At 42.6% G+C, this 24,927-nt stretch overlaps 1 protein-coding gene across 2 annotated transcripts in view; it reads left to right on the top strand.

Moving 5' to 3' along the window:
• Positions 1-24,927, top strand: part of Aff3 (AF4/FMR2 family member 3) — a 459,969-nt gene that overhangs the window by 268,270 nt on the left and 166,772 nt on the right. For both annotated transcript variants that reach the window (XM_028775378.1, XM_028775377.1), the window contains one exon: positions 23,741-23,821. In XM_028775378.1, coding sequence (XP_028631211.1) covers positions 23,741-23,821 — 81 coding nt within the window. The remainder of the gene's footprint in view (positions 1-23,740; positions 23,822-24,927) is intronic.

Raw genomic sequence — 24,927 nt, 5'->3', positions numbered from 1 at the left:
ACTCAGTTTTCAGCTTCCAGAAGAGGAAATACTTCTCTTTTCTATACATGGACTTCTAGTAAGTTTAAATCACTTTCTCTTGGTGTCTAACAGTACTTGGTTCATCTAGTTAAGACTGTAAAGGTCTTTTTAATAAACATGTTTAACCCTGCTTGTTTCTTCTGTATGTTTGATACCTCTTCTACAAACCTTTGCTGTCTGCTAGACTTGACAGAAGTCCAGCTGTCAGCAGGCTTGATCTGTAGAGGCCTGGGTGGTAGACACTTTGGGGCTTGAGGACCACATACTGCTCATGTCTGCTCACTTCAACAGAGACAGCCGCTAGTGGATGGAGTTGTAGAGTATCCAGGTCCTAACAGAAGCCTTTGTATTGGAGCTACCATAAGATACTTCTAGATATGTACAACGGCTGGGTATACTGCTGAGGGAATCTTAAGTCACTGTGTCATGGGAGATACTTAACACACCTGTGTTACCGCAATGACGTTCACAACAGCCAAAATAGTGGGCCTAGATGTCCGTGAACTGATGGATTGCTAAAGAGTATGTGGTGATATGAACAGTGGAGTTAAAGAATAAAATTATGTCATCTGCTGTAGACGTGGTTAAACATCATCCAGAGCAGGATAAGCAAGACTCCAACAAATATTGCACATTTTCTTCCCCCTAGGCTGAGTCTAGGACTTATGATTATGAGAGAGAGGGTTACAGGAGAGTGTTGGAAGGCAGATGGGGCACTTTGGGAAGAAGAACAGGGACTGGGAAGGGGGCAGTAGAGGAGAGTAATGGGAGGTAAGTAAGACGGAATACAATATATGACCTACATCTGTGAGATGATCACAGTGAAATAGAGACTTTGTTTAAAGAAACTGGCAGCAGGCCATTGCTCACATGGCCTTGCCTTGGGATAGAGCGACAATGGACCAAAGAGTGTTCCCCTTCTCATGAAGTTCTTTAGTGAAGGAAACAAGAAACAGATAACCTAGTAAATATATTAACACCTGTTGGTGATGACTGCTCAGCAAAAAGATAAGACATGGTAGGCAGAGTTTACTAGCCATGGTGGGCGGGGCTACTAGGTATGGTGGGCGGGGCTACTAGCCATGTAGGTGGGGGTTACTAGCCATGGGGGTCAGAGTTACTAGCTGAGTGTTATTTAGGAAAGGGAAGCCAGGCACGGCCTTTTTCTGAAGTGACAGCTGAGCAGAGAGATCTTAGAAAGGAACCCGTGTTGGGGTTAAGTAGACATGTTCAGGGAGCAGCAAGTATGGAGGACCCGGGGCAGCAATCTGTTTTGCTTGTTTGGTGAAATGTCAGGAGCCTACTGTAGCTAGAAAATGCTAAGTAAACAAAGGATGGTGGGCACTCAGTCAGCAAGGGAACCAGAGGCTGTTGTAAGCACCCTGTGTTCGCTTCTCTATAAGAAGCCACTAGGAGTTTTTAACAGAAGGAACTGATCTGCTTTGGTTGTTGTAGAGAGGAGAGACTTGAAGGGAACACGAGTGAGAACAAAGAGAGCACACGTAGAACTCGAGTGAGAGACCCTCGCTTGTGCCGGGGTGGTGGCTGGGGCGGGCAGAACTGGCCCAGGATCATACTGAAGGCAGAGCCAACAGGGCTCACAGATGACTCTATGTTCGCGGTGGGTGGAAGAATGAGAAGCATTACGATGAGGCAGGGATCTACTCTGAAGACCTAGAAGAAGAAAGTTGTCACTGACCGAGATGGGAAAGATTAAAGAAGGAGGTTTTTAATACAGATCTCAAGCTCCGTTTTGAACAGAGCGAATGCAGTGTTGGGAGGCATTAAACACACGTGTGGAACACAAAGAAAAATGGCCATTAGTAGAAACAAATTTTCCCAGGATGAAAATGCCCAGAGCTTAAGTATGTCTGAGAGGGTGTTATAGGGCTGCTGTCTGGGCTGAACAACCATCGGAAGATCAGAAGAGCCCAGAAAGTGTTCTTCTGAAACACAATGGAAACAGGGAGGGAACAGCCACTGAAAAGGAACTGCGGTGCGGTGATTCCTGAAGGAGAGAATCACCACCTAAAACAACGTTGCGTTGGGAGACGGAGAGTGTCGGAGACCAGGTTGACAGGCCATGTCAGCTCTGCGCTGACAGCATCCGGGAGAAGAAATGAGGATGAAGTGTAAACAGCTCTTCTGAGAAGGTTGATTATCAAGAGGGTGGGAAATGGGCCAGTTAGTCAAGTGTGCTGTCAAGGGAGGCTCTGATGATGGGCAATCTATCTTCCCGCTCCTGTAACATAAAAATGATGCACAGGAAGGGATGGTGACCAGGCAGCGGTCTGAAGCTTTGCTGGGGCTGAAGATGGGGGAGTCTAGTTTTGATGAGGTCATGTGATGATATAGTCTGTGCTATGAGTTGGTATAAATGAAAGATGTTTTCTGTGCTTGCGTCTGGGTCGTGAGCCTGGAAATGCGAGTTCTGAATGTTGACTTGGTCTTACCGTTGACTTAATACTGTGTCTTTGGGGAACTTTCTGAGCTTCATCAGCAAATTGATAGTTATCACTATTTGAAAGGGAAATTGATAGTTATAACTATTTTTAATCTCTCAGTGCTTTTTTATTGCAAAACTCACCTGAAAGGTGTTTGTAAAAATTCTATGAACCAGTATACTGATTTGTGATATTATTAGTATGTTGCTTGTCTTCCTGCTAAGAAGTTTTTTTTTACCACTTATGTCTCCTTAATTATCTTATAATTTCATATAATAATGAGGTACAGGATGATAAATCAACATATTCATATATCATGTAATGATCAAATTGGAAAATTCAGTGGTTCAGTGTCCTGGCGTGAACGGTACATGCTGAATTTAGGTATCCAAGTATTACACTCTGTCTCATAAATATAAGCAACTAACAATTAACAGCAAGCATTCAAAATTGATTTTACATGTTAACAGTACTATAATACACCACAACCATAACATACACGAGAAAAACTCCTAATAGATACTTACAATGGATACATAAAAATGATATGGAGAAAACCCAACACTTCTTTATTGAAACACTCAAAAATTATGAATTGAGTTAAACTTCCTTAATCTATACAAGTTATCATTATATATACATATATATCACAGATTTTACAACTTGTTATATATAAAAATATATGTGGAGAGAGATTGTAGAAATTTCACAGCCCATGTTGTGCTTAACAGTAAATATATAAATATAGAAGCCACAAAAGAAAGGCAACAGGAAGCTGGACAGATAGATAGATAGACAGACAGACAGACAAAGTTGAGAGGAAAAAGTGGTTGGGGGATGGGGGAGTTATAGGAGAGGGAATGGGGGAGTGACTTTGATCAAACTATATCGTATGTATGTATGTATGTATGTATGTATGTATGTATGACATTTCCCAAACAAAAATTGTTTTTAAAACTGTATTTTGTGTGTCTGGGCATTTTGTCTGTATGCATACCTGTGTACTACCTGCTTACCTGGTGTCGGCCAAAGCCAGAGAGGTCACTGGATCCCCTGGAACTGGATTTACAGACAGCTGTAAACCATCATGTGGTTGCTGGGAATAGAACCTGGGTCCTCTATAAGAGTAGTCAGTGCTCTTAACCACTGAGTCAGTTCTCCAGCCCCTCAAACAAATATTTTTTTCAATAAAGAATTAAGAATAAGGGAAAGGGAAAGAGTAGAAATGGGGACCCAGGGAAATGCAGGGCTTCTAGATGGCGCTGCAAGCAGCGGTCTTACGGTTTCCCCACTTCTGAGGCTGCTTGGCCTTTGCATCTTAGACCCAGCACAAATCACCTGAAGCCTGACCTTATTGCCCACTGTGACCAGGGAGACATGCATGGTACCAGTTGGAGCTAGATGTGCTGACTATAAATTTCTCAGGTTTGGGGCTTTTCCTTCTGTAATGTGGTGTAAGCTGAGCTTGTGTTCCCAGAGCTGAACTGGGCAGGACATAAGCCTACAGCGTGTCCGCTGTATAAGGCCACCAGAGCTGGAACAAGATGGCTGAGCCATGTGTTTGCATCTAGCGTTAGAGGCTGTCACCTGGCCAAATACCTGCTCGTGGGAACATTTTCATGAATTCCAAAAACAAAAGATCCAGGGGAGTGCCTGATGTATGATGAAGGTAGAGTGACTTAAATGTTGTGAACAGAGAGTCTTAAGGAGAGACGTGTTCAAGGCCAGTGGGAGTGCTTACACCAGAGTGGCAGTTCAGGGTCTTGAGTACTGACAGTATCTTTCCTTGTGAGAGAAAAGCCAGTAGACCATTGGCTCCTCAGGGCTCGGCCGCTAAGCCCCAGCACATCACAGTGCGACTGGCTGAAGCCCATGGTGTGGCCTTTGCGCATGTGCCGCCTGGCTGCTGGTCTGGGCCTCGAGTTCCTGAGACAATGCAGCACTGTTCAGGAGGGGAAGCTTTGCCCTGCGTAGAAAGTACGGGCAGCTACTCGGGGCACTGTCCTGGGATGCTCCTGGGTCACAGGCAGGTGAAGAGAAGACCCCCAACAGGCACTTGGCACAGAGTGTCAGTCTGTGTTTACACCCTGCTTTTCCTGACTGATACCCCCACGGCAAGCTCCAATGTCACTCCTCTCCAAGAGTCACCAACTTACAACCTGTGACGGAGGGAGTTACCTCCGCACACGTGCGTTTGTGCGTTCCTGTCTCCCCACCTGCTGTAAGCTCATTCAGAAAAGCCCATTATTTGTATTTTCCGTGCCGGGTGACACACTTAGCACATGGCCCTGCTCGAAGCCAGCTGGTGGTGGTCTCATCCCTCCCTCGCTATCAAATGCCTCAGAACTGAGCCCACTCAGATTTTGGCTGGAGGCAACCACTGAGCTCCAGCTGGAACTGTTTGTTGTACAGACTAGAATAAGAAAAAATAATTTTAGCAGATTTTTGTTGTTGCTGTTATCCCAACAGCCTTTTGTCTGTGAGTCCAGAGCCCAGAGCCGGACGGACAGTGGGAAGGGCCCTCTCTCTCAGGCCGGTTCCCACTGCTACAGTCAAGTCAGTTTGAAATGCGGAGGCACAGGTGCAGGAGACAGGTGACTGTGTTTTGATTTTTATCATTGCTTGTAAAACAGAACGGGGAAAGAGATTTCAGCAGGCCATAAAGAATGCTCCACTACAAATGAGATATTAGTGTTAAAATTCTTGCGTGTTGCTAAATATTTACCCAATACAGGGTTTCTGCCTTCTGCCAACCGGAAGCATTTTCTTGGCAAATGCGCCTCATCTGGAACGCTGGAATCTCTCTGCGTTACTCCTCTAAGTGCATAAACACAGCCATCTGGCTGCATGAGGTAAACACACTGACCCCTATTCTTTAAAAAAAAAGAAAAGAAAAAGAAACCCTTTGTTTTAAATTTAAATTTGTTTTAAATTTAAATTTCTTGAAAATTTCCCAAAATAATCCTGACTCTGCTTGCTGTTTGCAGCCAAAGCAAACAATTCTGAGAGACTTGAGCAACACAGAACCTGTTCCTTTTTTCTCCCACTGTGATCTGAAGCCAGTCTGAGAATTGCATACTCAACAGTCCCCCTCCTTCTTTTTCTCTTATCTCTTGGGTACCTTATTTTACTGTCCTTCTGTAGGAGCTTGATATTTTTAAAGCGTCACATTCGTCTCGAACTTTACACTGCATGGAACCAGAGTCTCATCTGCTATCCTGTAATAAAGTTGGGTCAGTAGGTATTGATTAAATTCCTTCTAGGTGTTAACTAGTAGACTCATTTTGGGAAGCGAGTGGGGGGGGGCTGGAATATGCTTGGGTCGTTTGAATGCCTTCAAGGAATTACGTGCAGTCCTTGGGAATAGCCATACTGAAAAACTAAATACATGAGTGTGTTCTTGTAACTCAAAACTCCTCAGCTAGTTTTCACACCTGAGAGAAGGAAGATTGGCAGTGGAGACCCAGCACTCTGCACTGGGTTCCAATCCAGAACAACTCTTGCTCCCTCTCTCTCTCCCTCTCTGTCTCTGTCTCTCTCTCTTCCTCTCTCTCCCCCCACCTCCCTCTTTCCCTTTGTCCGTCTCATTTCACTGACCAGCTTACTGTAAGGACTTCTAACTCTGAATTCACTTCCACTCTGGCCACTGAGATCTTTCACCCCTGTACCCTATGTCATAGCACAGCACAGGAAGAATACCAAAAATATCATGAGAGAAACACCAATGTTGAAATTGAGCGCTTGCTTACAACTATCCATAAGTTCACTCCATGATTTTCTAAGGAACATCTCACTTCACTAAGCCAGACACTGGGGACACGGCCATAAACAACTTGAGAATGTTACTATGTTGCCAGTCCATAAAATGAGCGCTGCAAACTAAGTGCTCTGAGAAGCCGGTAGGGGTGGGGTCTAAAACCAGGTCATCCCAGTTTGTACTTGAGTGTTAGTACTTGAGTGTTGGGAAGAGGAGGTGGAGGGGGAGCTTTTTCTTGAGTAGTGCGGTTCTTGAGGTGGGATTCTAAGGGAAATGCTGGGTGGGCATACTTCTGAGAAAAGCCTGCAGGTGGGATTTCCTCCCATGAACTGTATGGAGGCTCCTGCAAGGAGCAATGGGAGGCCAAAAGCTTGGACCCATTGATTCAAACCGACCCGGGACAGCAGGCTGGCATGCTGGGAAAGTTGTCTGTCAATGTTTAATCTGCCTCAGGACTACTGGCCCTTGCCTTCCCTACCCTACCAGGCCTGTAGACCACCTTTGGTGACAACTGGTTCAAGAAGGACATGGAGACTAAACCCTCAGTGTTTCAGGCAGAGAATAATTTAAAAATTAAGGCAGGATGTTTGACTGTTGGGGTAGAATGGTATTAGACTTAACAACATCACTTCAGTCCTGTTAGAATGCATTTTTAATTGCCATTATACCTCACAAATGGAGAAGAAAGAAGGTGTGTCAAAGGTCGGATGAGGTAAACAGGGCAGAACCTGAAAACAAGACCTTTGTGACTGACATACCCTGCCCAAGTCTCTCCTTTTTGTAACACTCTGACTCCTATGCTCTTCTTTCATGGAATTCACAGATGACAAGCCAGATCTCCAGTAAGCCAAGTGCATCATCCAGCCAGGTAGAGAGCAGGGTGTCCTGGCTCCAAGTGTACCTCATGCTCCTGCCTCCAGGCCCATACTTAGAGACTACTCCTGCCTTCCTGTCTTCTTTTATCCTAGTGCATGAAGGGTCAGAGAAGAAGAGAGCCTAGAGTGCCTGTGGGAGAATCAGAGGCTGGGAATCCCTTGGGACTGCGTGGTGCAGTTCTACTGAAGTGAATTTGTTCAACATTCAGAACCATATTTGCGGTAGATATCCGGGCTCTTATGTCCCACAAGGCTTATTAGATGTCCTCATCACTCTTTTACAAGCTGAAAGAAGATGAAACAGTCCTCATTCAGATGTTCTGCAAACAGACATTGCAGGAGAGGTCGCTAGTCTGGGTCTTCTCTATCAGGTGTCCTTCTTGAAGAGTTGGAAGCATATCACTTCCCTTTCAAATCTTCCATGGCTTCTGTAGCTCTGAGACCAGAACCGAGGTATCCTTGTTCCAAACCCCTTGTTGTTGCTAAGTGTTTATGTTGTGTGATTCTTTCTCCGAGGCCTTTTAGGTATTTGGAAGAGCCCACACTTAATATGAACCAGAGAAAACTTAATTTGCTTTCTTGGAAATTTGGTAGCATTTTGTTGGTATGCTTTACCTAGACCAACCATCTTCCCTTTAAGAGGTGCACTGACCTGGACAGCAGACCTCTAGCCCCACCATATGCAGGGTCACACTGTGGATTCTCAACCTCCCCTAAGCCTGATGCACCTCCTCTCCCTGCTCTCTCTTGCTGTCTGCCCAAGTCTCTCTCCTAACCATTCTGTGCTTCTCAGCAGTGTGTAATTCTACTCTGGGTAATCCTGTCCTGTTCACATCTTTATACAGGGATTTCTGTGCTCAAACACAATCTGTATCCAACAAGTTACTCAATGATACCCAAAGACGAATTTTTTGTGTTGTTGTTCGATGAATACTTTGGGTATTTAGGAAGCTAATGACACATTTTGCCAGTTGGGCCACTGTATATTTTCCATATAATGCATATATAGAAGGAACTCATGTTGTAAAAATGAACCAAAAAAGTTGCAAGAAAAAATTAAAATAGTCGATTTGATAAATGCAGAGTTTTGTGAAAACATTACCATGACAGATTTGCGGAACACTTTGACGCCCCAAAAGGTCTAACATGTGTATGTGTATGTGTATGTGTATGTGTATGTGTATGTGTATGTGTATGTGTATGTGTATGTGTATGTGTATGTGTATGTGAACATGCTTGTGCATGAATGTGTTTGGAGGTTTGGTATGTCTTGTTTTCTATCTTCAAACAGTTTAAGAACAAAAGTCCTGCCATCTCTGGCCTCTGCTGTATCATTTGGTGGCTGATACCATGCTGGGTCCCTGGGAGACAATCACCTTCATCCTAACAAGTGCTAAACAGGCCCATTGCTATGGTGGCCTGTCTAAGCTTCTATCACACAAATATGCTTAGAAAGCAGTTTCTTTGATTCAACATGAAGTCTGCCACTAGGCAATGAGTATGCTTGTCATATGCTTTTATAACTGCGTAACATAGAAAAGCATTCAGCCTGCCGCCCAGCAGTAAAATTTTATTACTCACCTTTTTTCTCAAAAGTTATTTTTTTCTTCCAAGTTTCTTACTCATTTTTACTTCAAGTTCCTCCTTGTATATGAATAATATGGAAAATATATAATGATTCAAATGGTAAAATAGGCCATTAATTTCCCATGTATTCTTTAAACAAGCATATGAAAAATATGTATTCATATGTCAAAACATGCAATGGATAAATATTTCATGAATAAGAAGGGAATATCCAATAAATATGGTATGTTGGCAATTAAAGGCAAAGTTAAAATAACAGCTAAAAGATCTTTTTCCTGTAAGAATGGGATAATGTAAAAAGTGTCCTTTGAAGAAAGCATTAGAATGGTTAGAAAGAGGGGCCTTTTGTGAAGATCTACAATGTTGAGATATAAGTTGATAAAGGAAAGCTTTGCTAAAATATTAAAATTATGAGTATTTGTACCATTCAGACTAGAAATTATCTTAGGGAAATAATTCTAATGAAGAATACAGAAATACAAATAGGTACAGGCATAGGGAATTTTTGCTAAAGCATCATTTGTAGTAATGAACAAATGTCTACAAGGCAGCTGTGTCATGTGAATAAGCAAAGAACATCTCTGGCAGACGGCAAGGTGGTCTGTGCAGCCCTTAAGAAGGAGATGCATTTAAATATGGCACTGTGAAATAAAGATGTTCAGTTAAAAAAAAAGAAAAAGAGTGTGTCACCCAACAGTGTGAGCTCATTAAAAATATGTATATGAGGACTTTGGAGAGCTTGCTGTACAACCCTGAGGGCCAAAGCTTGGATCCTAGCACCCATATAACAAACCAAGTATTACACACACTGTTCTGAACCCAACTCTGTGGGGGCTGAGTCAGAGGATTACTCAGATGGGGACTTGCTAGCTTCCAGTCTAGCTGATAAGATGCAAGCTCTGAGTTTCAGGAGAGGCCCAGTCTCAAAGGAATAGGTAGAAGATAATGGTAGAATATGTCCAATTCCTTCTTCTGGCCCCACACACAGAAACAGGCTCCAGTACCACCACACATACGTGTTCATACTTTCACACATAGACACATTCAAATGAACACGTGAATATGTATATATATATTTATATATGCATTATATATAATATGACTTTTATATTAGTATATTCACATGAAAGATGGCTAGTAGCCAGTGTTTAACACTGTTCACTATAGACTTTGTAGATGTTAATATCCTAAAGGGTTTCCACACTCCCACACATTTGTACAATGTTGAACTTTTAAATAAAAAGCATAATTTATCCAAGCAGAAAAAGTACCATGAAGATACTAGTTAATTAAATTCAAAATTAAAGTGAAATCATATGATCTAAACAGCCCAGGTATCCTGTGTGAAATTAAAAGTGGCATCAAGTCAGGAATAGAGATAAATACACACAAAACTGTTAAGTTGAGAGCCCCTGTGTGGCTTGACCAAAGTCAGAGGGGGTGTGTGCTACATGCCTGGGATCCTTAAAGTTCACGCCTGCTTGAGATGCTTAATGTTCCTGAGAAAAGCAGCTCAACATTTGACAAGAAGGCCTGTGCACCAATGCATGGTTCGATTAATGCTGTCTTCCCTGGCTCATCGGTTTTAAAGTAATTATAGTTAGTGTGCAAAACAGTGTGTGACTACATTATTACTTAGCATACAGAATAATGGGTCATGTGATGGTATATGCACTTTTCCCATGTTTCTCACTTCAGGCTCCTTCATCCTCTCTCCCCCCCAACATGCCTTCTCCCCACCTAACAGTTCCCATATGCTTTCGTGTCCATGTGTCCATGGATTAGTTAGTCTTAGAGTAAGAAAATACCACGTATTTATCTTTTTAAAAATTTGTTCTCTTGCTCTGTAGCTTTGGTTATGAATTCAGACCTACGTTGAATAAGAGCAGAGAATGTCTGGCTCCTGATTTCAAGGGAAATATCTCAGTTGTGTAGAGGGACCCATTTCTCCCTCCCTTTCTCCTCAGAGAATGGGAGTTCCCCTTGGGTACCACCCACCCTGGGGCATCTTGTTCCTGTAGGACCAAGGGCACATCTTTCCTAGTGCAGCTCAGGTAATCATGGTGGTGTTTGGTTTGTTTGTATTTTTTACTTTAATAGTGGGTCACCATCACCTTTTACCTTTGTTCTCAGTAGATACCTTCCACGGCTTTTCAAATTCAATCTTTTATTTTTATTATTATTATTATCATTATTATTATAAGCCTAATTTTCTTCTAATAAAAGAGTTGGTGGAGGGCTGCAGCTGTAAACCCCAGCATTCTGGAGGACAAAGTTAGAAGGGTCACAGCATCATGAGCCTTCAAAAACACAGACAGCGATAAACCAAACAAACCAGTTGTCATCTGTTTGTGTTCTGACTACCCTGATACCTTTTTTCAGGTAGATAATCTCTTTCGAGGAACCATTCGAGTCCTTTTCCTCCCTGTTTTAAGGATACTGCCCTCATGCTTAAAAAAAAAAAAAAAAAAGAGGGAAAGAAACATGAATTTGTCCCCTGGAGGTTGGATGGCTGCTGGTGTTTCGTGTCCTTCTGGTAATGTTTTTTATTTTCTACAAAGCCCCTACCTTTACTTTTTGTCCTTAAGACCAACAGACATTCCTATTAAACTGGACCACCTTTGCCATTCAGTGATACAGTCACCTCTAGGGTTTGAATAAAGTCAAAGTCAACACAGTAAGGTCCCCTACCTTCTACAGTTTCGTCTTTGGCAGTTTTGCTGAGGTCCGGACATGCTAAATGAATGGCTAGACGTGCTATTTAAATTGTGCCCTATATCATGTCACATATTAAAATCTCTCCTGCACTGCTCTGTGCCTCCTGAGACAGGAATCTTCCTTTCGTCAGCTGTGTTCACCCTGAGTACACTACCTGCCTGCTGATTCCCTAGTGGCTCTGTTAATTATCACAGTCCACCACCGCCCTGTCACAGGGCTTGTGTCCAAGTAATTGTTTCATAATATCCCAGCATGTAGCTAAGATGGGGAGATCTGTGGACATATACATAGGAATAAACACAGTTATATGTAAAATTTCAGACATTTCGTGGAATCTTGAAACTCTGCAAGTAATGGAGTCTCTGATAGACAAAAGGCAGTATAGTCCAAGGGAACCTAGCTGGGTGATGTCTGAAAGGGGATGGGTGCAGGCCGTGGGCAGGACCGGTCTTACCCTCGATCAAGAAGTCCACCATACTTAGAGCCATACCTGGAGCTTTTCTCCTGGTCCTGGTGACTCAGGTTTGTTTTGTGCAGCCTTGCCTGCCCTGCTTTGTCTGGGTCACCTGTCCTGCTATACAAAGCCTTCTACTGCTATGCTCACAGTCTGCCCAGCATTCCCTGCCGAAGAGAGCTCAGGGCAGTGTATACCTCCTCACAGCTACCCAGTGTGGTACCAGGGTGTCCTTAGGCCTAAAGCTGATGCTTCTGGACTTCTTTACACAATAAGTCAGCTCTTCAAACATGGTAGACCCTGCTTACTCTTTGAGGAAACTCTAGACACAAAGGCACACTCTCCCTTCTGTTTGTGTACGAGGCTTCAGTGGCGAGGGAGTGGGGAAGCAAATTATTGTTTAATAAGCATTCTTTTATTATGCCTTTTATTTGACTATGAATAATTTACCAGTTAAATATTAAATAATTAACCGAGTAAAATAGATTAAAAAACAAACTCATAAATGCCGTCTTTATTTATCCTCTCCCTTCGCAAGGCTCAAGCCAAAAGCTGCCAACAGTAATTATAAAGTTGGTATTATAGCAATAAATCTTATTGACTGAGTACCTACTGTGTGCCAGACATTCCGGATTCTTTGTATACCTATCACTATTTCTATTAATCCTTTAGCTATGGTTAATATCATTTTGTATATGACAATAGTGATTATAGGGGAAAAAAACTATTCATACAAGATCATCCTGCTGGTTTGTGGCAGGGCCAGGATTATGCCAGGATTCCTGTGCCATCCCTGGTCCTGTGGTTTCTTAGGTCATCTCTGGTTCTGTTCAATGATTCTGCTTCTCTGTGATTGATTGATGCAGGAGTTTGTCAAATGGATTTTTTCCAGCATGCCTATGGAATGGGGTTCGGGAATGGATAACATGGCCAAAAATACACCCTTTCCCCCTTTTGCTCCCATGCTCTTCCTGTCTATTCAGAGTGATGCAGTCTTTTCCTTTAGCTGTGTTATAAAAGAGCAGCTTAATGGTTGCAAACCATGGTTTAGAAATTTTAAGCTCCATGTGTCTCTTGGGAGGTGTTTATGCTTCCACCAGAAGGTATCATGCAAGTCAAAGCTAAGGGGAGAGCAGTACAATTATACCATGCCCTTTGCCTCACAATTGCCTACCTAGATCTGAGGTGATTCTCAGAAACAGCCCAGAAAAGGACCAAGCATAATGTTTCAAATCCGGAAAATGCCCCCAGAGTTCCTCGGATGCTTATTATTTTGTCTTAATTTTTTTTTTAATTTAAAATAAGGCCAATTACTGTATCTCATCCGGAACACAAACTGGAGACTAATGGTGTATGGGTTGCAGTCCAGGGATGGAGGTGCTGTCACCTGGCTCTTTCACAGAAGTCACCAGCCCCGCAGCTGTGCACCCTGTGGCAAACTTAAATTCTGAGAACCCAATTTAAATTCTTTGACTTTAATATCCTAATCCACTGAGAGTTATAAAAACAACCCCTAGACTGAAGGATGGGAATTCTAGTGTGTTCTAAACACACGTAGTAAAATGACATGTAAAGACAGGTAGATTTTAAAATAAAATTTAAAGTGTATTTTTTTTAATTATAGTTTCTGAGTAATATAAGGGCTTCTTTAACTCGAGAGTACTAGAGAACACAAAAGGTCTCTTCTGTGTTCCTACCCCTCAAAGACACAATTGCACCTACAAAATATGTCCTTCTAAAAAGTCCGAAATTAGATATTTAGCATGAAAATAAAATTTGGAGGTCACATATCGACTTTCTATGGAGAACTGCATTTCTAGAGACGACTCAATTCCATCCAAGTGGGGTTTTCATGCTGTGGCCTCTGCTGTTTAGTAAGCAGATTCTCACAAGCTAAGGACCCCTCAGTGTTTCCTGTTTGCCAGACTTCTAGGTTTTACATTTCTCCATCTGTGAAGACCACATGGCACATTCTTTCCACAATCCATTCCAATGATCTTCACTGAGTTTTATCCCTTGATGAGTCACCCCTTTGAGGGCAGAGCCCAGGCACTGCAGTTAATTGGCTGAATTAGCTTCCCACTCTGAGCTCTTCCCATCCAAGGAGCCATCCATGATCAACCATCCACTGATCAAAGATATTCAGAGAGACGATCTCATGTGTGGTAAACAGTAAATATTCTCTTTCTTTGGCAGCACAGCCTATCTGTAGATGATTTACTGTGTATGAGAAAATGGTATACAAGGTTGATGGACATACTAAGACATGTTCTATGAAAAGAGTCTGTACATGTCAGTGGGTCTTAAGATGATTTCCCATTAATACCCCAAAGGATGCGAGTGCAGCTCCTGGGAGTCGCCGCCTTAGTGACTTTTGGTTCATGTTGGCTCTGTTCCTGAATTCTAAGTTCACCACAGCTTTTGTTAATTGTCTTTAAACGGTTATCAGTCATTTGTTTATTCGTAGCCACATATAAACCAGTTGCAAATCGTGTTTTCTGGCATTTTTAGCAACCCACACTATAGAAATGTTTTAATCAATTATTTTCAGGAGGTAAGTTTTCTCCAGTGTGTACTGGTTTTTGTCCCAAAGCTTTCTGGGTAGACTGAGCTCGCAGTGAGATCAAATGCACTGTTCCTCGTTCGTCAAGCCCAAACCTTTCAACTACAGATCAGTACACAACGGGTGTCTTTGAATTTCTGTTCCTGGCCATGACTTTCTTGCCATGAGCAGAGCCAGCTAGCCTTGATGACCAGCCCTGGAGTCTACACATGAAAGCCAATGCTGGCCTTTTCCTCAGGCACCACATGTGGGTTGGTCGTTAGGATGTGCCCTTCCAATACACCAGGGAAGGGGGTGTTTCTTTTTCTTCTCTTACTCCCAGATTGGTCCCTCCCACAAAGTCCAAAATCTACAGAAATTCTGTCTCCTTCCGCCGTGCTCTCGTGAGCCACCTGCACAGAGGAGATTAGAAGGTTAATGATGTTATCGTGTTCTGACGGTGGTGACACTAACCTGTTAGGAATGTCACAGCATGAATGATACCTATGAAATGACTGAAAATCTGGACGGTTGTTCTGGTATGGGAACTGAAACCCCTGCTCTAGGCTCTATTCTACAGCCCTCAGCACCACACACAACCAGCAGCTTCAGCATTTAACCTTTTCATTCCCGGGTGGCAGAGTTAAGCCATGATCCTACTTAGAAAAGAGTATGTTTCTGAAAACAAAGCTGTAGTTGGTTTCCCACCCTGTGAAGATGGCCACCCATTGCCAACAGACTCCTCCCTCCTACCTGTTATCCCCAACCCTACGTTCCTTTTTTCATGTTCATGTCTTTTTATTTTGTGACTAGGCTGTTTTAACCAGGGTTGTCTGCATGGCCATACATGTGACACTAGTCAGGGGACCTGATGGGGTCATCATGGTGGGGAAATCTGAAACTAATGGCTCTCCCATCCCAGTGTCTAGCAATTGGCATCAGTTTTGACAGGGAGAGATAAGACTCCATAGCTCCTTCCCTATCCATGAGCAGCTCTTGGCAGGTCTTGGGTCGTGAAGGTTCATGTAGGCTCCTACAGCTCCTACAGAGTTTATGATTACAATGGCTATGTCATAAAAGGGTTTGATGGAGGGTCTGTATGCACAAGACAAGATATAGTACATATAGGATTCTTTGTGAATCATACAGGATCCAGGTTTAGGCTTTCTCTGTGGGGTCCTGGAATATCTTACCTGTGGATAAGGGGACCTGCTGTAAATTAAACAAAGAAGGGCTAATTAAATATCGGGAGTATGGATGGAGTTAGAGACATTGGATGCAGGGGGGAAGAATCTCTGTCCTTGACACAAAACCACATTCTTCTCTGTAAAGAAGGTAATGAAAGGCAAGCTGAGAGAAAATTGGACAAAAATGAGAACTCATATCTTTGCCTGTTCTTTATTATTTGTTATTTTATTTCTTAATTTTTATACAGTATGTTTTGATCATATTTGTCCCTCCTCAAACTCCTCCCAGGTCCTCCTCCCACCCACCCTACTTCATGTTCTTCCTCTCTTAAAAACAAATAAACCAAAAAGAATGTTCGCATACTCTCTCTCCTCCTTCCCCTCCCTTCCCTCCTTTCCTCCCTCTCTCCCTCCTCCTCCTCCTTCTCCTCTTCTTCCTCTTCCTCCTCCTCCTTGTTCCTCTCTCTCCCTCCCTCCCTCCCTCCCTCCCTCTCTCTCCCTCCCTCCCTCTCTCTCCCTCCCTCCATGGAGTCCATTTTGTGTTAGGTAATACTCCTGAGCATGCACGTGTCCTGGAAGATAGTTGAAGAAACCAGTTCCACTCCATTGAGAACTCACTTTCTCTCTCTCAGCAGCTATCAGTCACAAGTAGCTTCTTGGTTACGGGTGGAACTTTGTTCCTACTTCCCCTGTTCCATGCTGGAATTCCACCTAGTTTGGTCGTGTGTCTGCTATCACAGTCACTGAGTTCACATGTGCATTAGCCCTGTTGTGTCTGGTAAACACCATTTCCTTAGAGTTGAACACCACCTCTGATTGTTACAACATGTCTGCCTCCATTCCACACAGATCCCTGATCCTTGAAGAGAGGGGATTGATAAGGATATCTCATTTAGTGCTCGGTGCTCCAAAGTCTCCCACCCTCTGCATATTGTCTAGCTGTTCGTATCCATGTAAATCACCATTTCCTGAAAGAAGAAGCGTCTCTGATTAGGGTTCAGCAATGCACTGACCTACGGGTATAGCAATATGCTATTAAGAATCATTTTATTGATCTGTTCATTTAGCAGAATAATAGCCATTCCCCTAGGGTCCAGGGCTTATCTAGTCTCAGGTCCTTGGCCTCATTAACAGTGTCAAGTATGGGTTCTATCTCATGGAGCAGGCCTTAAATATGGTCAACAGATAATTGGTTACTTACACAACATTTGTGCCACTATTGCCCCAGCAGATGTATCTTGCTGGCAGGTCACTGTTACAGGTTGCAGACTTTGTAGCTGATAAAACTGAAGATTATTCTTCTCCTCTGGTAGTTTGTGTATATAGTACCTTCTAGTACCATGCATGCTAGTTAGCAGTGGTGAAACTTCTATTTGAGCAGCGGCTTGATTTCTTGATGTAAGTATTACGGTGTCTTCGGCAATAGGGTCATGTAGACTAACTAGCAGCGTGGTAATATCCTGTAATATATGCAGGGCGGGAGAGTCATTGCTTACACTTTACATCAGTACCAGGAATAAGTTTCAACTGAAAGCTTTTCTATCGGTTTTAATTACTTAATTACTTAATTTACTTCACCAGCTCCTGTTATTTTGTCACAAGATATGTTCATTTCAGAAAACCTGGGGACTTTTCTTCAAAAATAAAGTGCAGATCAACCCTTATGAATCATGATTCTTTGAATAACTTCAGTACTAGGAACATATAATTTGTATAAATAATTACTAACTGAACTACAGATTACATATGAATAATGCCTTATTTTGTTATTTTTAAAACAAACACACTTTGTCATATATTCTTATGTCTTAGGCTTCCAACACCTAAAGCTCAGAAATAAATTGTTTTCCTCCTTTTAGAGGCAAGAATTCAGATAGAGTGTGATGCTAATCCATGCTATCCTCAATGAATGCTCAGATGTGGAGCATTCTGCTGTTACTGTGTGTGTTGTCTGAGCTAATCTTCATGCCTGACTCAGGTAATGATGCTCCCATTCCCTCTGCTTCAAGGGTACCAAGGCAGAGGTCCAGCCCAGTGTACTGAGCTGTGACTTACGCATGCTTGCTGAGCTAGTAAGTGACAAGAAAAAGAGAGATATCTGTCTGCCCCTCATTTTTCTATACAACCTTAGTGAATAATTTCAATAAATGCAAAGCATAGCTCATAAAGCCATTGCATATTATCATATATGCCATTTTATACTTGCATTATGTTAGAAAACATGTTTAAATAGTCCATAAAAAGCTCCTGTTTTTTGGAAATTATTATATTTGGGTATTCCGTGCAGCAATGTCCACCTTCACTTCCCGTTTATGTGTGTGGTAAGACTTGTTAGATGGGTAAATTCCATTGAAATGCAGAGCAGTACTTAAATCAGTATTAGCAAGACAGTTTACATTGATGTGTGGATGTGCAGCCCAACTCACCTCCTTCTAGGGAGGATTCACTACGGAAAACGCTCTGGCTGACACGTACTGCGTCAGAGAGACTCGCAGCCCTCCTTTAAGGAATTGAGTATCTAAGCATCCTGGTGAAAGGTTACTAGGATTCCCATATGTTAATTCTCATGCGTAAGACTGGATCCTCTTGAAAGAAGATATCAGTGTCTCCCAAGTGTAATTTTTATTCAGCAGGGAAGAAAAGCATCAGAAGAGAGGAAGCCTAGGTTTAGATTGAGGAGTGCACTTCTAACAATATAGCACAGAGCAGACCCTGAGAGTTGGAGGAGTAAACGGCTGGTGCTCTGGATGAGCCTGGGGAAGGAACTCTTCATGTAATACTGGAATAAGGGGCATGTCAGCAAAGGCACAGAGCAGTCATGGATGCTGAGAAGTGCAGCAGCATGCGGACACAGGCACACATCCAAAGCAGGCACCTGGTAAACAAAGAAGCTCACTCGTCCATGTGTGTTACACAGTAGTGAGTGGAGTGAGACTGGCACAGGTCCCTTTATGTCACTCTCACACGTGGGGCTCAAAGCTCTGAAGGCAAGCACACTGTAATGAGAATAAGATCCTAGAGTGAACATGGGGTGATGCAGAGCCATACTGCAGCTGTGATGTGCATGAAGCAATTGAATGAATAAATCTTGGCGCTCTGTTGTGTGTAGCTTTCGCCACTCCTCCTGTGTTCTGGGAATAAGCCATGCTACCAATTCCCACCCAGCTTCCCTTGAATCCACAGATGAATGACAGGAATACACAGTTGCTCCTTTTCAGCTTGCCTTAGGACACAATTGCTGGGCGTTACTCTCTCCCTCCTGGAAAAAGTGTACACATAACAATATTCTTACCTCCACACCTCCCATCAACCGTAAACTTTAGTTGTTAAGATACATCTAGTCCCTGCTAAACACCCCTGACCTCCCACCCATAGAAGTGTCCATAGCACCCCCACCCCACCCCTCCACCCACCCACCCTCACACCCCAGCTTCTCCCGACACCTCCCATGGCTGCTTGGGTCTTCCCTCGCCAAAGCATAGCAAACTTCTCTCCTCCCTTGCCTCAGTCTCTTTTCCTCCAGGAACCTGGAAGTCCCGCCTATTCCTTCTGCCCAGCAGTCAGCCCATGGCTTCTTTTCTGACAGATCAAGAACCAATTAGGGGACAGAAACTTAGTATCAGACCCGCCCCCACAGCGCTCTATCTTCCTCACCTCTAATGTGAAATAGTATCACCTTAGATGGGTGGACATGAATGGGACCACTTGCAGGGAACTATCACGAACTGTTGGGTGCCATCCTCATCTATAGTTGTCATAATCATTGTGCTTCTGTCACACGTGTGATGATGATGCATGGAGGTTTGGAGCCATGAAGTTTCTTGGTTAGCTTGACACAGGACAAGTCACTCGGCATCCATATGGAAGAAGGACTGGTAACCTAAGAGGAGAGTAGAACAGAAGGTTACTAAGAAGGATGAAATGATGTCATATTTTCTTAGTAGCTCAGGAAACATAAAAGAAAGAAAGGCAGAAACTCTGAAATCGTTTGCTTCAGTGTGATGTGCACGCAAAATTTCCCCACATACTGGCTTAGTATTAAGTACTGGGGCCATCAAATGGTACAGGCCCTGCCTTGGGGCTTAAGGGGTATCTTCCAAGGTGAAAGACAAATATCCTTGGGCTTGGATCAAGCCTTGGCTTGGCGTCTGAAGGCTTCATTGGAAAGTGGGAGACGAGAGTGGATGAGAGGCAGCCCTGTGGATAGGCAGAGGCTATGTGATACCAGCAGCATACATAGAGTTCAGGCATCCTTGGGTAGAACCTGAAAGGTCTAAAACACACTGATTGGCAATAGCAGTCCGTTAGCCTGTTAGTGACTTGGTTTTCTCATCTATAAAATGGAGAAGTAATTGGTCTTACCTCTGGGAGTTAGCAGTAGTAGATTGTGCTTAAAAACAAAATCATGCAAACACATTTTCTATTTTCAGTGCTTAATTAATATAATACGCTGTTTCATGTCTTGGTGTGGCAAAGGAGAAAGCTTCCATAATGATAACAAGGATTGTGGCTGGAAGAGTTAATAGATGTTGGTGCATGTAACCAGGACATAAAATACTGAGGAGGAATAGCTAGTGGGGAAGAGGCAACCAGTGGTGAGTTTGAATTAACTGTAGAGCACCCATGTTAAGACTCAGTAGACACCTACAATGGGCTGTTCACTGCTAGCTATGCATTTGGGTAGCATACACATCAGTGATCTCTAAAGCCACAGTAGTAATAATAATAATAATAATAATAATAATAGGCTTTACCAGGGTGTAGAAAGTAGGTTGAAGACAGACATTCAAGGAATAGTCAAGAAGAGGGGAATGACCAGGGAGGGTAGGAGCTCAAGAATGGAGGTGATGATGCCATGGAACTGAGATAGTTAAGGTAGAGCTTCCTGAAGAAATGTCCCTACAGGAGAATCCAGTGAATGTGACCACTGGAAATAGCTTTATTAGAGATGGTTCCCCCAAAAGGTGGATGATAAAACCTTGGTGGGTTGTGAGTTCATCAACCATCCATTTTATTATCCTTAAACTCCATATGCCCAGTACACCATAGATTCCCTTGTGTGTGAACATGTGCATGTGCGGTTTGCAGCAAAATATGCTTAAATAATACTTTTAAAAAATAGCAAGACAAGATGGCTGTTGACATGAAATATAGACATAAGGAAAAGCTAAAGAAGAGATCAAGGTTTCTTAAGGGAAGAGACCGAGGAGGAAGAAAAGGTTAAAGTTAAGTAAAAGATGGCAGGATCTAGTTCCCAGGAGGTGGAGAGGGGCAAGGTAGAGGAGCAGGTGGAGATCGTAAGTGGGGAAGGCAGTTTGCTTAATTGCCATGAGGACCCATAGAGTTGTCTTAAAGAGCACTGCTGTCCAGTGGCTTCTGGTTGTCAGACGTAATACAGAGGAGTTGTCTATGTCAGAACGTAAGAACCAGACAGGTTCAAGAAGGGTCACAGAGTATAGGAGCAGCATCCAAAGAACAGACTAGAGCCAGGGCAAAGAGCATCCCCTAGCCAGCTAGAGGTCCTAGACTGGAAGTCAGCATCTCAGGTCTGTATTGCCACACAGTGTCTTCTCCTTAGCAGCCATTCTGATCAAAGAAGGTGAAACAGAGGTTTAATCTAAAGGTTACAGTGGACCTAAGAGTGGTTACACCTTTCTGGAGGCTCTTAGAGAAGTCAGCTAACCTGTCTGTTACCTGAGTGGTGTTAGGTATCGAATTTAGAAAAAAATTTGTTGTACTTACTTTTAAGTGGGAGAAATTATCTACTCTGAATGTGCTTGAGTAAACTGGAGAGAGCAAAGAGTAATTCTTCCAAAAAATTGTGTGTGTGTGTGTGTGTGTGTGTGTGTGTGTGTGTGTGTGTATACTACATATACTATATATTACATATTATATATCATATAATAATTATATACTTACATAATATATACTATACAATATATGTATAGTATATAGTATATAAAGTATACTATATAAAGTATATATTATATACTTTAAAGTATATAATATATACTTTATATGGTATATAGTATATACTTTATATAGTATACTATATATAGACTATATAATATACATACTATCTATTATATATTACATATATAATAGATGTGGACTCAGATCATGCAACAAGGTGGTATAAAATGTAAAATGCTTTTGGACAACTACAGGTGTTCTTAAAAGCCAGGAGGGGGCTCTTGGGAAAGTAAACAGGAAGAAATAGTTTGGGTGGAACCACGGGACTGGCTTAAAGGAATAGGTTACAGAGAGTGATAGAGCTTCCTTCTAACAAAGGAAAGGGGGCAAAATCTCAAAGGAGAATTACAAGGAAGGCAAGGACAGCAAGCCAAGGGTAGGGGACCCCTGCCTCTGTTGGTTGTTGTTTGTGGGGTTGGACGGAGGATGAATGGAAGAGTAGCTGGGTGGTGGATAGGACAGAAGGAACGCATGAAGGGAGGAAACCCTGCAAGTCTCGCTGGGCTAAGAGAAAACACTGATTATAAATACTATCAGGGCTGATATGCTAGCTTCATAACTCGGTCACCTGAGCCTGGTGCCTACCCACAGGAACTCCTCAGAAACCGTTATGTAGTAATGAGTGGGTGGTCAGGGCTCAGGATACAAATACCAGGAGGACACCATTCCTACCCTTAGGGGATCTCAGCTTAGCACTTTCTTAATCTTTGTTTGCTCTGTCTTGGATGAACTGTGTAGTAAATTCATTTCTGAAAGTGTCACTTGTGAGAGGTTGTTTGCAAGACATGTCCTTAAGAAAGTCCAATCATTTATGGTTCAGTAACCTCTATGTCACTTACTTAAGAATAGCTTCATCTTTGGGGTTTTATAACAGTCAAACACAAAATGTACATACACATATGGCATGCCGACATATAAACAGAACATACAGTAATTGGTGGGACATTAATGTGGACATGTTGGGGGAGTATTACAAGTTTGATGTCTATCACGAGTAATTAGTTTATTTTGTGCCATAAAAATTACATGGTCCAAACTGTGTGAATAAAGAACTGTTTGCAAAGAAAGCTACTGAGTAATCAGGATGGCCTCAGGGGCACATCAGACAGTTCCTAATGGAGAAAAAGAAAAACAGGTCAAGTGTTTGTACTTGAGGACTAACTTCCTCAGTGAAAGATATGACAGCACTTCATCCTAGGCGGTAATCCTTACGGGGTGGCTTAGATACTCACCTTCCCTTGGCTCTTATGTGAATTCTGCCCCATCTGAGGTTCTTCAGGAGAGAGAGCTACTCAGGGGAAGAAGACTCAAGACCATCCTCGGATTTCCCAAGCCCTGAAGGATCCTTTCTCAACGTCTTGCCTACTAGAGGGTAGTGCTGTCTCTAATGGAGCAAATGTCTTACTTTTCTCTTTAAAAAAAAAATCAATTAAGGTTCATGTTTTCTCAGACACGAAAACGTGGGACAATTAAAAAGCAGGGTTCAGAACCTGTTTTCAAACTACATGCATTCCCTTGGTCATCAGGAGTCAATTTAATCCCTTAATACATTACCGACAGCAACTGTCTTCTAGGAGACGAAATTGAAGAAAAATTCTAATTGTGAACAACAAGACCCCCTCCCTCTTCTGTAGCTCAGGGGCCAGTGTCTTTCAAAGAGCATGTGACATATGACTGTGCACAGACTCAGGTTGTGGTCCTAATACTGGCTTATAGAATTTGATGCAATTTCTCTCTCACTGCATGTACGTGGCTGGTTTCTCTCCTCACCCCTAACCCCAACATTTCTTATGAAGACTGCCGTGATGTATGAAACTGGTTGGGAACTCCTTTATCTTTAATAGTTTGGACAATTCATCCAGTAATGAGCACTAAGATTTCAGCTGTCTTAAGCACCCCTTAGACGTCACAGGACATCTGAAACATCCTGTAAATCTTGTGTAATGGTTCGAGTTTCTGTTCCTCTGTTCGTATGGCATGAAAAATGGGACACCCTTCTCTTTAAAGGTGTAGCGGGGGACAGGGCGGGGGGAGTCTGGAACTGTTCATAAGAGTTTCAAATCTCTTTTTGAATTTCCTTTTATCCTTTACTTATTGCTGTCATTCTGGTGCCCCCTTGAAGGTGCCTGCTGCTGACGTTGAGACACTTGTTTGAAAATACTGTTTTTGATCCCACCTCTAGGAGATGACCTGGCTTCCTCCACTTTCCGCTATTCAAGCTCCTGCCAAAGTGGAACCAAGCAAGTTCCCATTCCCAAATAAGGTGAGCGTGTGTGGCCCTAGAGAGGTACCCTGTCTTTGTGTAGAAATTTACCATGGATGGTATGTTGGCCCTTCATTGTCTTTCCCCTGTAAACAGTTCTACCAGTAGCATGGGACTCTGGTCTTCAATGGTTTGTAAACTATAATATGTCTTCATTGAGTGGGCAGCAAGCTAGTGACCTTTCGCTTTCAAGTCCTGTGAATTGTTTTATGTAAGTCAGCGGTTCTCAACATTCCTAATACTGCAACCTTTTCATACAGTTCCTCAGGCTGTGGTGACACCCCCAACCATAGCATTGTTTCATTGCTACATTATAACTGTAATTTTGCTACTCTTATGGATCATGATGTTTTTCCAGAAACAATTGGAAAACAACCTGTGTTTTTTTGACAGTCTTAGGCGACCTCTGTGAAAAGGCTGCTTGACCCCCCAAAGGGGTCATGACCCTAAGGTTGAGAAACCCTGATCTAAATGTTTGTGAGACTGAAAAACATCTTGCAGTCTTTTACCCATTCAGTGAGATCCAGTGTCCACAGAAACACCCCCAGAAAGCTGTTTTTAGTGGTTAATCTTAAAATTGAATGTCTTAGAATTGAAAGCATGTAGTATTTAACTTCCCTGGATATCCTTTTACAACATACAGTTTCCTAAGATATAAAAAGGATGTGTGTCTCTTTTTTAAAAACAAAACAAAACAAAAAAATTCAAGCCACAAGATACACTTAAAGTCCAGTAAGCTTTCTGTGACTTTCCTACCTATTAACTAAGTCCTCACTATCAAAGATCAAACTATACAGGTAAAAAGAAAGAAAAACAGGAAACTTGCTGACACCCAGCAAGTCTGTTTTCTACAGAAATATCACTGCCTTTTAGAGTGGACCACTTAAATAACAGTTCATTGCCATTACCAAAATTCTATGCTAAGAGCTGGGCTGATGCTGTGTTCTCTCTCGCTCTCTCGCTCTCTCGCTTTCTCCCTGGCTCTCTCCCTGGCTCTCTCTGTCTCTTTGTCTCTCTCTGTCTCTTTCTCTGTATTATCTGTCTCTCTCCCTTTCTATACCTCTCCTCCTCTTTCTTCCTTTCTTCCTTCCCTCCCTCCCTCCCTC

The sequence above is a fragment of the Grammomys surdaster genome, unplaced genomic scaffold (assembly GCF_004785775.1).
Source record: "Grammomys surdaster isolate TR1022 unplaced genomic scaffold, NIH_TR_1.0 255, whole genome shotgun sequence".
NCBI lineage: Eukaryota > Metazoa > Chordata > Mammalia > Rodentia > Muridae > Grammomys > Grammomys surdaster.
Note: the sequence above shows the minus strand (reverse complement) of the source record. Positions and strands in the feature narration are given on the sequence as shown.